Genomic DNA, 16,283 nt, shown 5'->3' with positions numbered 1-16,283 from the left:
TCTCTCTGATCCCCTGCTCTCTCTCTCTCTCTGATCCCCTGCTCTCTCTCTCTCTCTCTGATCCCCTGCTCTCTCTCTCTCTCTGATCCCCTGCTCTCTCTCTCTCTCTGATCCCCTGCTCTCTCTCTCTCTCTGATCCCCTGCTCTCTCTCTCTCTCTGATCCCCTGCTCTCTCTCTCTCTCTCTGATCCCCTGCTCTCTCTCTCTCTCTGATCCCCTGCTCTCTCTCTCTCTCTGATCCCCTGCTCTCTCTCTCTCTCTGATCCCCTGCTCTCTCTCTCTCTCTGATCCCCTGCTCTCTCTCTCTCTCTGATCCCCTGCTCTCTCTCTCTCTCTGATCCCCTGCTCTCTCTCTCTCTCTCTGATCCCCTGCTCTCTCTCTCTCTCTGATCCCCTGCTCTCTCTCTCTCTCTGATCCCCTGCTCTCTCTCTCTCTCTGATCCCCTGCTCTCTCTCTCTCTCTGATCCCCTGCTCTCTCTCTCTCTCTGATCCCCTGCTCTCTCTCTCTCTCTGATCCCCTGCTCTCTCTCTCTCTCTCTGATCCCCTGCTCTCTCTCTCTCTCTGATCCCCTGCTCTCTCTCTCTCTCTCTGATCCCCTGCTCTCTCTCTCTCTCTCTGATCCCCTGCTCTCTCTCTCTCTCTGATCCCCTGCTCTCTCTCTCTCTCTGATCCCCTGCTCTCTCTCTCTCTCTCTGATCCCCTGCTCTCTCTCTCTCTCTCTGATCCCCTGCTCTCTCTCTCTCTCTGATCCCCTGCTCTCTCTCTCTCTCTGATCCCCTGCTCTCTCTCTCTCTCTGATCCCCTGCTCTCTCTCTCTCTCTGATCCCCTGCTCTCTCTCTCTCTCTGATCCCCTGCTCTCTCTCTCTCTCTGATCCCCTGCTCTCTCTCTCTCTCTGATCCCCTGCTCTCTCTCTCTCTCTGATCCCCTGCTCTCTCTCTCTCTGATCCCCTGCTCTCTCTCTCTCTCTGATCCCCTGCTCTCTCTCTCTCTCTGATCCCCTGCTCTCTCTCTCTCTCTGATCCCCTGCTCTCCCTCTCTCTCTGATCCCCTGCTCTCTCTCTCTCTCTGATCCCCTGCTCTCTCTCTCTCTCTGATCCCCTGCTCTCTCTCTCTCTCTGATCCCCTGCTCTCTCTCTCTCTCTGATCCCCTGCTCTCTCTCTCTCTCTGATCCCCTGCTCTCTCTCTCTCTCTCTGATCCCCTGCTCTCTCTCTCTCTCTGATCCCCTGCTCTCTCTCTCTCTCTGATCCCCTGTTCTCTCTCTCTCTCTCTGATCCCCTGCTCTCTCTCTCTCTCTCTGATCCCCTGCTCTCTCTCTCTCTCTGATCCCCTGCTCTCTCTCTCTCTGATCCCCTGCTCTCTCTCTCTCTCTGATCCCCTGCTCTCTCTCTCTCTCTCTCTCTGATCCCCTGCTCTCTCTCTCTCTCTCTCTCTGATCCCCTGCTCTCTCTCTCTCTCTGATCCCCTGCTCTCTCTCTCTCTCTGATCCCCTGCTCTCTCTCTCTCTCTGATCCCCTGCTCTCTCTCTCTCTCTGATCCCCTGCTCTCTCTCTCTCTCTCTGATCCCCTGCTCTCTCTCTCTCTCTGATCCCCTGCTCTCTCTCTCTCTCTGATCCCCTGTTCTCTCTCTCTCTCTCTGATCCCCTGCTCTCTCTCTCTCTCTCTGATCCCCTGCTCTCTCTCTCTCTCTGATCCCCTGCTCTCTCTCTCTCTGATCCCCTGCTCTCTCTCTCTCTCTGATCCCCTGCTCTCTCTCTCTCTCTCTCTGATCCCCTGCTCTCTCTCTCTCTCTCTCTCTGATCCCCTGCTCTCTCTCTCTCTCTGATCCCCTGCTCTCTCTCTCTCTCTGATCCCCTGCTCTCTCTCTCTCTCTGATCCCCTGCTCTCTCTCTCTCTCTCTCTGATCCCCTGCTCTCTCTCTCTCTCTCTCTGATCCCCTGCTCTCTCTCTCTCTCTGATCCCCTGCTCTCTCTCTCTCTCTCTCTGATCCCCTGCTCTCTCTCTCTCTCTGATCCCCTGCTCTCTCTCTCTCTCTGATCCCCTGCTCTCTCTCTCTCTCTGATCCCCTGCTCTCTCTCTCTCTCTCTCTGATCCCCTGCTCTCTCTCTCTCTCTGATCCCCTGCTCTCTCTCTCTCTCTGATCCCCTGCTCTCTCTCTCTCTGATCCCCTGCTCTCTCTCTCTCTCTGATCCCCTGCTCTCTCTCTCTCTCTCTCTGATCCCCTGCTCTCTCTCTCTCTCTCTCTCTCTCTGATCCCCTGCTCTCTCTCTCTCTCTGATCCCCTGCTCTCTCTCTCTCTCTCTCTGATCCCCTGCTCTCTCTCTCTCTCTCTCTGATCCCCTGCTCTCTCTCTCTCTCTGATCCCCTGCTCTCTCTCTCTCTCTCTCTGATCCCCTGCTCTCTCTCTCTCTCTGATCCCCTGCTCTCTCTCTCTCTCTGATCCCCTGCTCTCTCTCTCTCTCTGATCCCCTGCTCTCTCTCTCTCTCTCTCTGATCCCCTGCTCTCTCTCTCTCTCTGATCCCCTGCTCTCTCTCTCTCTCTCTCTGATCCCCTGCTCTCTCTCTCTCTCTGATCCCCTGCTCTCTCTCTCTCTCTCTCTCTGATCCCCTGCTCTCTCTCTCTCTCTGATCCCCTGCTCTCTCTCTCTCTCTCTGATCCCCTGCTCTCTCTCTCTCTCTGATCCCCTGCTCTCTCTCTCTCTCTCTCTGATCCCCTGCTCTCTCTCTCTGATCCCCTGCTCTCTCTCTCTCTCTGATCCCCTGCTCTCTCTCTCTCTCTCTCTGATCCCCTGCTCTCTCTCTCTGATCCCCTGCTCTCTCTCTCTCTCTCTGATCCCCTGCTCTCTCTCTCTCTCTCTGATCCCCTGCTCTCTCTCTCTCTCTGATCCCCTGCTCTCTCTCTCTCTCTGATCCCCTGCTCTCTCTCTCTCTCTGATCCCCTGCTCTCTCTCTCTCTCTGATCCCCTGCTCTCTCTCTCTCTCTGATCCCCTGCTCTCTCTCTCTCTCTGATCCCCTGCTCTCTCTCTCTCTCTGATCCCCTGCTCTCTCTCTCTCTCTGATCCCCTGCTCTCTCTCTCTCTCTGATCCCCTGCTCTCTCTCTCTCTCTGATCCCCTGCTCTCTCTCTCTCTCTGATCCCCTGCTCTCTCTCTCTCTCTGATCCCCTGCTCTCTCTCTCTCTGATCCCCTGCTCTCTCTCTCTCTCTCTCTCTCTGATCCCCTGCTCTCTCTCTCTCTGATCCCCTGCTCTCTCTCTCTCTCTCTGATCCCCTGCTCTCTCTCTCTCTGATCCCCTGCTCTCTCTCTGATCCCCTGCTCTCTCTCTGATCCCCTGCTCTCTCTCTCTCTGATCCCCTGCTCTCTCTCTCTCTCTCTGATCCCCTGCTCTCTCTCTCTCTCTGATCCCCTGCTCTCTCTCTCTCTCTCTCTCTGATCCCCTGCTCTCTCTCTCTCTCTGATCCCCTGCTCTCTCTCTCTCTCTCTCACTGATCCCCTGCTCTCTCTCTCTCTCTCTGATCCCCTGCTCTCTCTCTCTCTCTGATCCCCTGCTCTCTCTCTCTCTCTCTCACTGATCCCCTGCTCTCTCTCTCTCTCTCTCTGATCCCCTGCTCTCTCTCTCTCTGATCCCCTGCTCTCTCTCTCTCTGATCCCCTGTTCTCTCTCTCTCTCTGATCCCCTGCTCTCTCTCTCTCTCTCTGATCCCCTGCTCTCTCTCTCTCTCTCTCACTGATCCCCTGCTCTCTCTCTCTCTCTCTGATCCCCTGCTCTCTCTCTCTCTGATCCCCTGCTCTCTCTCTCTCTGATCCCCTGTTCTCTCTCTCTCTCTGATCCCCTGTTCTCTCTCTCTCTCTGATCCCCTGCTCTCTCTCTCTCTCTGATCCCCTGTTCTCTCTCTCTCTCTGATCCCCTGTTCTCTCTCTCTCTCTGATCCCCTGCTCTCTCTCTCTCTCTCTGATCCCCTGTTCTCTCTCTCTCTCTGATCCCCTGCTCTCTCTCTCTCTCTGATCCCCTGCTCTCTCTCTCTCTCTGATCCCCTGCTCTCTCTCTCTCTGATCCCCTGCTCTCTCTCTCTCTCTGATCCCCTGCTCTCTCTCTCTCTCTGATCCCCTGCTCTCTCTCTCTCTCTGATCCCCTGCTCTCTCTCTCTCTCTCTCTGATCCCCTGCTCTCTCTCTCTCTCTCTGATCCCCTGCTCTCTCTCTCTCTCTGATCCCCTGCTCTCTCTCTCTCTCTCTCTCTGATCCCCTGCTCTCTCTCTCTCTCTCTGATCCCCTGCTCTCTCTCTCTCTCTGATCCCCTGCTCTCTCTCTCTCTCTCTGATCCCCTGCTCTCTCTCTCTCTCTGATCCCCTGCTCTCTCTCTCTCTCTGATCCCCTGCTCTCTCTCTCTCTCTCTCTCTGATCCCCTGCTCTCTCTCTCTCTCTCTGATCCCCTGCTCTCTCTCTCTCTCTGATCCCCTGCTCTCTCTCTCTCTCTGATCCCCTGCTCTCTCTCTCTCTCTGATCCCCTGCTCTCTCTCTCTCTCTGATCCCCTGCTCTCTCTCTCTGATCCCCTGCTCTCTCTCTCTCTCTGATCCCCTGCTCTCTCTCTCTCTCTGATCCCCTGCTCTCTCTCTCTCTCTGATCCCCTGCTCTCTCTCTCTCTCTGATCCCCTGCTCTCTCTCTCTCTCTGATCCCCTGCTCTCTCTCTCTCTCTGATCCCCTGCTCTCTCTCTCTGATCCCCTGCTCTCTCTCTCTCTCTGATCCCCTGCTCTCTCTCTCTCTCTGATCCCCTGCTCTCTCTCTCTCTCTGATCCCCTGCTCTCTCTCTCTCTCTGATCCCCTGCTCTCTCTCTCTCTCTGATCCCCTGCTCTCTCTCTCTCTCTGATCCCCTGCTCTCTCTCTCTCTCTGATCCCCTGCTCTCTCTCTCTCTCTGATCCCCTGCTCTCTCTCTCTCTCTGATCCCCTGCTCTCTCTCTCTCTCTGATCCCCTGCTCTCTCTCTCTCTCTGCTCCCCTGCTCTCTCTCTCTCTCTGATCCCCTGCTCTCTCTCTCTCTCTGATCCCCTGCTCTCTCTCTCTCTCTGATCCCCTGCTCTCTCTCTCTCTCTGATCCCCTGCTCTCTCTCTCTCTCTGATCCCCTGCTCTCTCTCTCTCTCTGATCCCCTGCTCTCTCTCTCTCTCTGCTCCCCTGCTCTCTCTCTCTCTCTCTCTCCTGTTCCTCCCGGTCCGGGGTCTCCGAGTCCGGATCATACCTTCCCCGTTTCGGGACTTTTTGTTGCGGACGCTCGGGTCCCGGCATCACCTCCTGCGGGACAGCGATCCACTTCCGTTTCCGGCAATGGAAATACTTCCGGAAAGGGCGGGTCGCATGTACACTTCCGGGTCAGCCGTGGCCCTACAGAGAGAGACACATCCGGGTCACTGAGCGTCATGTTTCCATGTCAACTTTATGATTAAATTTAACCCCCACACTTGCCCCTAAGTGCGGTAGTTGCTTATTATTTTTTCCCCATGGTGTGTGTGTGCAGGTGTGAGACACAGTGAAAGACACAAAGTGCACCAATCCTTATTCAATTTCCACCACCAGGAAGATAGGAAAACACCCGGGTGGCCAGTGACAAACACTGCCCTTCACATCAAGGGACAGTGCTGTGTGATCAAAACAGTGAAGGGGAGGGTGGAGACTAAATCAAAATAGAATTGGAGGGAGAAATGATGCACTCCACTCCCTGTGGCGCCCACCTCTCCCTGAACAACTCCAGGGTGTTGGTGGACACCGCGTGCTCCTTCTCCAAGGACACCCGGGCTCTAACGTAACCGCGGAAGAGGGGCAGGCAGTCGGCCCTAACGACCCCCTCCACGGCCCGCTGCCTGGACCTGTTGATGGCCAGTTTGGCCAGGCCCAGGAGCAGACCCACGAGGAGGTCTTCAGACCTGCCCTCCCTCCTCCGCACCGGGTGCCCGAAGATCAGGAGCGTGGGACTGAAGTGCAGCCAAAAACAGAGGAGAAGGTTTTTCAGGAAATCAAAGAGGGAGTGCAAACGCCCACACCCAATATATACGTGGTCCACGGACTCCACAGCGCCACAGAACAAGCAGTTGGGCTGGGAGTCCGTGAACCACCGCAATCTGCGTTGGAGGGGACTGCTGCCTGCAGCACCCTCCACCCCAGATCCCCGAGAGAAAGGGGGAGGACTCCCGCGTAGAGAGCCCTCCACTGGGGATCCCCAACACCCGGTGGCAAATGGGCACGCCAAGGCGTGTCCGGACGGTAGATGAGGGAGAAGAGGTGGACGGTGTGCAGCAGCAGTCTATACAGGGCCCTTCTTTTCACATCCCTTAATGAAACAAAATTAAAATTTCGGAGGCGGCTCAGGTTGTGGGGCACAGGCTCCCGTGGGAAGTACGGGACCTTGGGGCCAATGAGAAATTCCGTCCGGGCTGGGGTGAGCGCGGACGGGATCCCACCACACACCTGAGCGTCCTCCAACTAGTGCACTATGTCGGGTCCGAGCACCGCCGTTTTAAGGCGTCGGATGGCGGTGGCCACGTACCAGACATCTACCGCTGCCCTGCTCGCTACGTCCTGCGGCAGCGTCCAGCCCAGGACCCCGGCACCCAGCGCGTCCCTGACCCTGGTCACCCTCGCCGCCACGGCCCTCCCCTCCGACAGCCACTCGAACCCGCGAGTACGGAGGTGCAGGTTCCTGAGCATCGGCTCCCTAACGACAGCCGCTACTCCAGCCGGAGGGTAGGCGCGACGCAATTCAACCCTGTTCCAGACAGTGATCAGGTCCTGGTAAAAGACAGGCGCGTCTTGAGGGCGACCTCCAAACCGTCACGGTCGACGAACAGGAGCTGCGTGTCATTGTTAAGGTTACGCACCTGGCGGAAAAAATACGTCGCCAGGGCGCACCACCTAGGAGGAAGCTCGACGTAAAGGTATTGCCGCAAGGTCTGAAGGCGGAACGTCGCGACCTGGGTGCGGACGCACACCAGCGACTGACCGCCCTCCTCAATAGGGAGACTCAGAACCTGCGCGGCGACCCAGTGCATCTTTTTGTCCCAGAAGAAGTCGACCAACGTTCTCTGGATGTCAGCGACAAAGCCAGGAGGGGGCTCCAAAGTGACCAGCCGGTACCACAGCATGGCGGCCACCAGCTGGTTTATGACCAGCACTCGACTCCTGTAAGATAGCACTCAGAGCAGTCCTGTCCAGCGGCCTAGGCGAGCCGAGACTTTGGCCTCCAGCTCCTGCCAGTTGGCTGGCCAGGATTCCTCAGCCGGGCTGAGGTAGACCCCCATGTAGAGGAGATGGGTGGTACTCCAGCTGAACCCCCGTAACTCCTCCGGCAGAGAGTCCACCCGCCAGGACTGACCAGTAGTCCGGAACATTTGCCCCAGTTGATCCTGGCGGAAGACGCCGCCGAGTACACGGCCTGGGACTCGCGCATCCTCCCCAGGTCAGCCGGGTCGGTGAAAGTGAGGAGCACGGCGTCGGCCGAGAGGACCACCCCCGTGCCCGCGCCGCGCAGAACCAGCCCCGACAACCTCCTCCACAAGAGGCGCAGGAAAGGCTCCACGTACAGGGAATACAGCTGGCCGGACAGGGGGCAGCCTTGACACACTCCTCTCCCGAAGCGAAGGGGCGCCGTCAGGGACCCGTTAACTTTAACCTGACACTCTGCGGCGGCGGACAAAAGTCGGATCCGGGCGACGAACTGCGTCCCGAACCCGAATGCCCGCAGAGTCCCGAGCAGGTACTCGTGATCGACCCTGTCGAACGCCTTCTCCTGGTCGAGAGACAGGAAGGCGCTCGGCAGACCAGCCCGTCGACAGGAATGGATCAGGTCCCGGACCAGATGGATCGATGTGAACTTGTATCTGGATTTCATTAATTAATACACATTATTATTTTAATTATTATTAATAATACAGATTATTGATCATGGTTACCTGGTTAAAGGGCCGAAGGGTAAGTGTAGGTTTTGTTCACTCTGAGCGCAGTGTCACCTGAATCGTGAGCAGCTCCATCCGGGTAACCCACCGTGGGACACCCCTCCGAATGACAGTGGAGATTGTGTCAGAGTGAGGGAGTCAAAGTGAGTGTGTGAGAGTGTGAGTGAGTATCTGAGTGTGTGAGAGTGAGTGTCGGAGGGAGTGAGTGTCAGAGTGAGTGTGTGTGAGAGTGAGTGAGTGTCTGAGGGAGTGAGAGTGAGTGAGTGAGGGTGAGTGTCTGAGGGAGTGAGAGTGAGCGTCTGAGTGAGGGAGTGAGAATGAGTGTCTGAGTGAGGGAGTGTGAGAGTGTCTTGAGTGAGGGAGTGAGTGTGCGAGAGAGTGTCGGAGTGAGTGAGAGTGAGTGAGTGAGAGAGTGAGTGTGTGTGAGAGAGTGTCTGAGTGAGTGTGAGGGAGTGAGAGTGAGTGTCTGAGGGAGTGAGTGAGGGAGTGAGAGTGAGGGACTGAGAGTGAGTGTCTGAGTGAGAGTGAGTGAGTGAGAGAGAGTGAGTGTCTGAGAGTGAGTGAGGGAGAGTGAGTGTCTGAGAGTGAGTGAGTGTGTGTCTGAGAGTGAGTGAGTGAGTGTGTGTCTGAGTGTGAGTGAGTGAGTGTCTGAGTGTGGGAGTGTGTGTGAGAGTGAGTGTCTGAGTGAGGGAATGAGAGTGAGTGTCTGAGTGAGTGAGAGTGAGTGTCTGAGAGTGAGTGTCTGAGTGAGGGAATGAGAGTGAGTGTCTGAGTGAGTGAGAGTGTCTGAGAGCGAGTGAGAGTGTGTCTGAGAGCGAGTGGGAGTGAGTGTCTGAGAGTGAGTGAGGGAGAGTGAGTGTGTGAGAGTGTCTGAGTGAGTGTGGGAGTGTGTGTGTGTGGGAGTGTGTGTGTGTGTGAGAGTGAGTGTGTGTGTGTCTGAGAGTGTGAGTGAGTGTGTGTGAGTGAGTAAGGGAGAGTGTCTGAGAGTGAGTGAGTGTGTGTCTGAGAGTGAGTGAGTGAGTGTGTGTCTGAGTGTGAGTGAGTGAGTGTCTGAGTGTGGGAGTGTGTGTGAGAGTGAGTGTCTGAGTGAGGGAATGAGAGTGAGTGTCTGAGTGAGTGAGAGTGAGTGTCTGAGAGTGAGTGTCTGAGTGAGGGAATGAGAGTGAGTGTCTGAGTGAGTGAGAGTGTCTGAGAGCGAGTGAGAGTGTGTCTGAGAGCGAGTGGGAGTGAGTGTCTGAGAGTGAGTGAGGGAGAGTGAGTGTGTGAGAGTGTCTGAGTGAGTGTGGGAGTGTGTGTGTGTGGGAGTGTGTGTGTGTGTGAGAGTGAGTGTGTGTGTGTCTGAGAGTGTGAGTGAGTGTGTGTGAGTGAGTAAGGGAGAGTGTCTGAGAGTGAGTGTGTGTCTGAGTGAGTGAGTGAGAGTGTCTGAGTGAGTGAGAGTGAGTGTGTGAGAGAGTGTTTGAGTGAGGGAGTGAGAGTGAGTGTCTGAGAGTGAGGGAGTGAGAGTGAGTGAGTGTCTGAGTGAGGGAGTGAGAGTGAGTGTCTGAGTGAGGGAGTGTGTGTCAGAGAGTGAGTGAGTGTGGGAGTGTGTGTGGGAGAGTGTGTGTGTGTGAGAGTGAGTGTCTGAGTGAGGGAATGAGAGTGAGTGAGAGAGTGAGTGTCTGAGAGTGAGTGAGGGAGTGTGTGAGTGTGTGTGTGAGTGAGAGTGTGAGTGAGAGTGAGTGTCTGAGAGTGTGAGTGAGTGAGAGTGAATGTCTGAGAGTGTGAGTGAGGGAGAGTGAGTGAAAGTGAGTGTCTGAGTGAGAGTGACTGAGTGTGGGAGTGTGTGTATGTGAGTGAGTGAGAGAGAGTGAGTGTGTGAGTGAGTGTCTGAGAGTGAGTGTCTGAGTGAGTGTGGGGGATCAGTGGATTCGGGCCCAATTCCCAAGCCCCAAATCTGGGATGTGCATCAGGTGTGGAGTAAATCCTGCAAATAATCCTCTTTCCTTTATTCTGGTGCTGAGGCGAAATGAGGTGCCCGTGAGTTTATCTGAGCTGGTCTTGTTCCTCCATTATCTTTTCTTTGCCGAGGTTTGCATGTTAGAGGCTAGTGGAATAAACCGAACCTCTTCACAATCTTTTTCTATTTTATCTCACTTTGGACCCGGTACACGCCGCATTCACTAAGTAATACATGGATTTGCAGACAGTTTGTATGCTATTCCTTTAAACAACAGATAATTAGCACTGGATGTTAAGCAATGTGGTTTTATATAACTGCTTGCTTTAAGCAATTCGCCGATATTTGGATGTCATTGCCTTCAAGTGCAAATGTTTACATTTTAACAACAGAATAATATTGGTACTCTGTTTCACATCCTAAAGAAACAGACCGTCATGTCAATCTCAACGAAGTGTGAGGAGTATCTGCTGTCAATATGACAGATACTACCTATCATAAAACCTCCTCTCCATTAATTAACTTAATGTGTCACAATTCGACAAGTGTTGAAAACTTCCCAGGAACACAAGATAATGGAGCCATAGCTGGCTTTTTATAAAATCTCCATTAGATAGAGGAGCAGAAACTAGGCCATTCAGCCCATCAAGTATGCTCCGCCATTCAATCTCTGCTGATAAGTTCCTCAACTCCATTCTCCTGCTTTCCCCCGTGACCCTTGATACTTAAGAATCTATCGATCTCAATCTTAAATATGTTCGATGACCTGGCCTCCACAGCCTTCTGAGGCAGTGAATTCCGTAGATTCACCACTCTCTCGTTGAAGATGTTTTTCAAGATTAGAGTGGTGCAGGAAAAGCATAGCAGGTCAGGCAGCATCCGAGGAGCAAGAAAATCGACGTTTAGGACAAAGCCCTTCATCAGGAAGATGTTTCTGCGAATCTTCATTCTAAAAGGTCTTCCCTTTACCCTTGGGTAAGAGTCTCTCTTACTAATAGAAACATCTTCCCAACATCTACTCTGTCCAGGCCATTCAATATTCTGTAAATTTCTTAGATCCCCTCTTATCCTTCTAAACTCCATCGTGTGTAGACCCAGAGTCCTCAAGTGTTCCTCAGATGTTAAGCTTGTCATACCTGGGGCCATTCACGTGAACCTGCTCTGAATACACACCAAGCCAGTACATTCTTCCGGAGATATGGGGGCCCAAAACTGGGTGCAACACTCCAAATGTGGTTTGACCAGAGACTTATAGTGCATCAGAAGTTCATTCCTGCTTCAAATAAATGCCATCATTGCATTTGCCTTCCTAACTATTGACGCGACCTGCAAGTTTACCTTGAGACAACCCTGTACGAGAACTCCCAAGTCTCTTTGCAGTTGAGACGTATGAATTTTCTCCCCATTTAAAAAATACTCCATTCCTCTATTCTTCCTACCTTAGTTGTTGTGGTTCTGTTCGCCGAGCTGGAAGTTTTTGTTGCAAACGTTTCGTCCCCTGGCTAAGCGACATCATCAGTGCTTGGGAGCCTCCTGCGAAGCACTTCTTTGATGTTTCCTCCGGTGTTTATAGTGGTCTGTCCCTGCCGCTTCCGGTTGTCAGTTTCAGCTGTCCACTGTAGTGGTTGGTATATTGGGTCCAGGTCGATGTGTTTGTTGATGGAGTTTGTGGATGAATGCCAAGCTTCTAGGAATTCCCTGGCTGTTCTCTGTCTGGCTTGCCCTATGATAGTAGTGTTGTCCCAGTCAAATTCATGTTGTTTGTTGTCTGTGTGTGTGGCTACTAGGGATAGCTGGTCGTGTCATTTCGTGGCTAGTTGATGTTCATGTATGCGGATTGTTAGCTGTCTTCCTGTTTGTCCTATATAGTGATTAGTGCAGTCCTTGCATGGTATTTTGTACACTACATTCATCTTGCTCATGTTGGGTATCGGGTCCTTCGTTCTGGTGAGTTGTTGTCTGAGCGTGGCTGTTGGTTTGTGTGCTGTTATGAGTCCTAGGGGTCGCAGTAGTCTGGCTGTCAGTTCCAAGATGCTCCTGATGTATGGTAATGTGGCTAGTCCTTTTGGTTGTGGTATGTCCTCGTTCCGTTGTCTTTCTCTTAGGCATCTGTTGATGAAGTTGCGCGGGTATCCGTTTTTGGCGAATACCTTGTATAGGTGTTCCTCTTCTTCTTTTTGCAGTTCTGGTGTACTGCAGTGTGTTGTGGCCCTTTTGAATAGTGTCCTGATGCAGCTTCGTTTGTGTGTGTTGGGGTGGTTACTTTCATAGTTTAGGACTTGGTCTGTGTGTGTGGCTTTCCTGTATACTGTTGTAGTGAATTCTCCGTTTGGTGTTCTCTGTACCATCACGTCTAGGAATGGGAGTTGGTTGTCCTTTTCTTCTTCTCTCATGAATCGGATTCCTGTGAGTGTGGCGTTGATGATCCGGTGTGTTTTTTCTATTTCCGTGTTTTTAATGATCACGAACGTGTCATCAACTAGCCACGAAACGACATGACCAGCTATCCTTAGTAGCCACACACACAGACAACAAGCAACATGAATTCGACTGGGACAACACTACTATCATAGGGCAAGCCAGACAGAGAACAGCCAGGAAATTCCTAGAGGCATGGCATTCATCCACAAACTCCATCAACAAACACATCGACCTGGACCCAATATACCAACCACTACAGCGGACAGCTGAAACTGACAACCGGAAGCGGCAGGGACAGACCACTATAAACACCGGAGGAAACATCAAAGAAGCGCTTCGCAGGAGGCTCCCAAGCACTGATGATGTCGCCTAGCCAGGGGACGAAACGTTTGCAACAAATACTTCCAGCTCGGTGAACAGAACCACAACAACGAGCACCCGAGCTACAAATCTTCACACAAACTTTGAATTCCTACCTTAGTGTATGACTTCTCATTTTCTCACGTTTACTCCACCTACCACTTCTTTGCCCACTCTCCTAACCTGTCCAAATCCTTTTGCAGCCTCCCTGCCTCCTCAATGCTGCCTGTCCCTCTGGTTATGTTTGTTTTGTCTGCAAACTTAGCCAGAATGCCCTCAGTTCTTTCATCTAGATCGTTAATGTATGAAGTGAAAAAATGTGGCCAACACTGACCCTTGTGGAACATCACTTGTCACCAGTTGCCATCCTGAGAAGGACCCTTTTGTCCCCACTCTCTGCTTCCTGCCAGACAGCCAATCTCGTATTCAAGCTAGCACCTTGCCTCTAACACCGTATCTTACTCAGTAGCCTCTTGTGTAGCACCTTGTTGAAGGCCTTCTTGAAGTCCAGGTCGAGAGCATCTATTGGCTCTCCTTGGTTTAACCTGCTCATTACTTCCTCAAATAATTCTGATCAGATTTATCAGGCATGCCAAATGAAACCATGCTGAGTTTGTCCTGTTTCACCACACACTTCCAAGTATTTAGAAATCTCTTCCTTCACGACTGTTTCCAGGATCTTACCTACGACCGAGGTTAGGCTAATCAGTCTGTAATTTTCTGTCTTTTGCCTTCCTTTTTAAACAGGGGTGTTACTTTAGCGATTTTCCAGTCCTCTGGGAACATCCCTGATTCTAGTGATTCCTGAAAGATTACCACTTAGGCTTCCACTATCTCTTTAGCTATCTCCCTTAGAATTTGTGTTGCAGACATTTCGTCCCCTGTCTAGGTGACATCCTCAGTGCTTGGGAACCTCCTGTGAAGCTTCTGACATGTTTCCTCCGGCATTTATAACAGCCTGTCCCTGCTGCTTCCTGTTGTCAGTTCCAGCTGTCCGCTGCAGTGGCCGGTATATTGGGTCCAGGTCGATGTGCTTATTGATTGAATCTGTGGATGAATGCCATGCCTCTAGGAATTCCCTGGCTGTTCTCTGTTTTCCTTGTCCTATAATAGTAGTGTTGTCCCATTCGAACTCATGTTGCTTGTCATCTGAGTGTGTGGCTACTAAGGATAGCTGGTCATGTCCTTTCGTGGCTAGTTGGTGTTCATGTATGCGGACCGTTAGCTGTCTTCCTGTTTGGGACACTACACAGGACAAACACTGTCCAAGATCATTTATCCACCTTCAGGCCATTCAGGTTTTCTAGCACCTTCTCCTTGGTGATGGCCACCATACTCAGCTCTGCCCCCTCACTCTCCTAAATCTTTGGGATATTACTTATGTCTTCCACTGTGAAGACTGACGCAAAGTAATTATTTAATTCCTCAGCCATTTCTTTGTTCCCCGCTACTTTCTAGCCAGCATCATTTTCCAGCTGCCCAATGTCCACTTTTGCCTATATTTTGTCCTTTATATTACTGGCTAGCTTTCCTTCATATTTCATTTTTTCCCTATTTCTTTTTTAGTTGCTCTCTCTTGATCTTTGTAAGCTTCCCAATCCTCACGTTTCCCACTGCCCTTTGCCACATTATGTGCTTTCTTTATTGCTTTTATGCAATCCCTGACTTACCCAGTCAGCTATGGTTGCCTCATCCTCCCTGTACCATGCTTCTTTTTTCTCTGAATGAATCTCATGAATTACTCCTAGAAACACCTGCCATTGCTGCTCCAGTCTATCTTGCTAGGCTCCTCTCCCAGTCAATTCTGATCAGCTGCTCCCTCATGCCTCTGTCATTGCCTTTATTCAATTTTAATACCATTACCTCTGATTGCAATTTCAGAGGGAGAAGAAACAGAGTAAATTTGAGGCATGTTATGATCACTGCCTCCTAAGGGTCCTTCATCTTAAGCTCCCTTATCAAGTCTGCCTCACTGCACAACACTAAATCCAGTATTGCCTCTTTCCTGGTGGGCTTCACCACAAACTGCTCCAAAATGTCATCTCATACACATTTCACATATTCCTTTTCTTGCAATGCACTACCATACTGATTTTCCTAGTCCATCTGCATATTGAAATCCCCCTTGATCACTTTAACTTTGCTTTTCCTACACATCTTTTCCATCTCCTGGTATATATTGCGCCCCAGCTCCTCACTACTGTTTGGAGGCCTATACATGATGCTTTATGTTTTATTTCATCTTTGTGGTTCCTCAATTCCACCCACACAGATTCTCTACTATCTCAGCTTACTTTGTTTCTTACAATTGATTTAATTTCTTACGAATAAGGCAATCCCACCCCCTCTGCCCACCTACCTATCTTTTTAATAGAATGTATATCCTTGAATATTCAGCTTCCAATCCTGACACACTTGCAGCCATGTATCCTTGATACCCACCACATCATACCTGCCAATTTTGATCTACGCCACAGGCTCATTTACTTATTCCTTACACTGCGTGCGTTCAGATCTAACACCTTCAGTCCTGTATTAACTGTCCCTCTTCTCACTGTCATTTGTTTGTCCAGTGTGCTTGAAGTTTGAATTGCTAACCCTTTCCATACACTCTGTTCAACTTGTGTCTGTGCTGGAGACTTTAATAACCTCTCCTGAATTCTGCACTCAGAGGGACGGTTTACCATCATTACCCTTGTAACTTCCAGATTCTTAGGTAATATTGGAATTGCCATTCTGTGCAAACTGGAGGTCTTTTCAAATGTTGCCACTTACATTCCAATCACTCACATTTGCTTCTAGCACATCTGCACTTATTGACTAGAAACCACTCCACAAAACCTAAAAATTTAAAATCCTTACGTTATTGTTAAATGTCTCCATGGTCTATTCATTTCTAGTCTCCTCCAGCCCTACAGTCTTCAGAGGATTATGTGTCACCAATTCGTGTCCCTATTCTGCTGTCTTTGGGAATGCATCAACTATTTCATTTGTAAGGTCTAGAATTCCCTTCCAATTGTCTTGCAAATCAATACATTCTGATTGGAAGGCAGTATGCAGTGTGTACCCCAAAACCCTTCCAGCTCTTTCTTCATCTTTAAGTGACTGTTTAAAATTACCAAGTGTATCCTGAATTGTTTTCTTCTTTAGCTCAGTGCCAAATTGCGACTAGTTACACTCTGTACAACATCTTGAGACTTTTCACCATTATTAAAGGCTGTACATAAATGCAAGCTGAATCAATTAGCAAAAGAATAACTTGCCTTTTACAAGATAGAATATTATTATCCTTCTAAACTTATGACTTAATCCAGAAAGCATCATCAGGAGTCTGCTATTTGTTAGAAAATGTTCTTTCCACATTTCCTGACAGATACCTCATCAATTGGTCATCAGCTGTGATATCAGCAAAGTTCTAGATGGAAAAGGAAGATGATTGTTGATTATTATCCAACAGAATTAATCTTCTGATAACTTGTTTAAAAAAAAAACAAGCATTCATTGCAAATATCCGAAGAATCCTTGATTTGCCTTTTCTTCACCCTGCAAACTACGAACTCCAGATAGGGTTCTAATATTTTTTTTAAATATATTTCATAACATACTTATATAAGATTCA

At 50.8% G+C, this 16,283-nt stretch overlaps 1 protein-coding gene across 1 annotated transcript in view; it reads right to left on the bottom strand.

The window, feature by feature from the left end:
• LOC122563324 (adiponectin receptor protein 1-like) overlaps positions 1–5,324 on the bottom strand; it is a 37,279-nt gene extending 31,955 nt beyond the window's left edge. Inside the window, exon 1 of the mRNA XM_087973736.1 lies at positions 5,241–5,324. Within this exon, the coding sequence (XP_087829862.1) occupies positions 5,241–5,287 (47 nt within the window). The 5' untranslated portion in view covers positions 5,288–5,324. The remainder of the gene's footprint in view (positions 1–5,240) is intronic.
• Between the last annotated feature and the right edge of the window lie 10,959 nt (positions 5,325–16,283).

This window comes from Chiloscyllium plagiosum, unplaced genomic scaffold, assembly GCF_037043375.1.
Source record: "Chiloscyllium plagiosum isolate Xiang-an unplaced genomic scaffold, Cpla_swu_hap1 HiC_scaffold_26, whole genome shotgun sequence".
NCBI lineage: Eukaryota > Metazoa > Chordata > Chondrichthyes > Orectolobiformes > Hemiscylliidae > Chiloscyllium > Chiloscyllium plagiosum.
The sequence above is the reverse complement of the archived record's forward strand: the minus strand, read 5'-3'. Positions and strand labels throughout refer to the sequence as shown.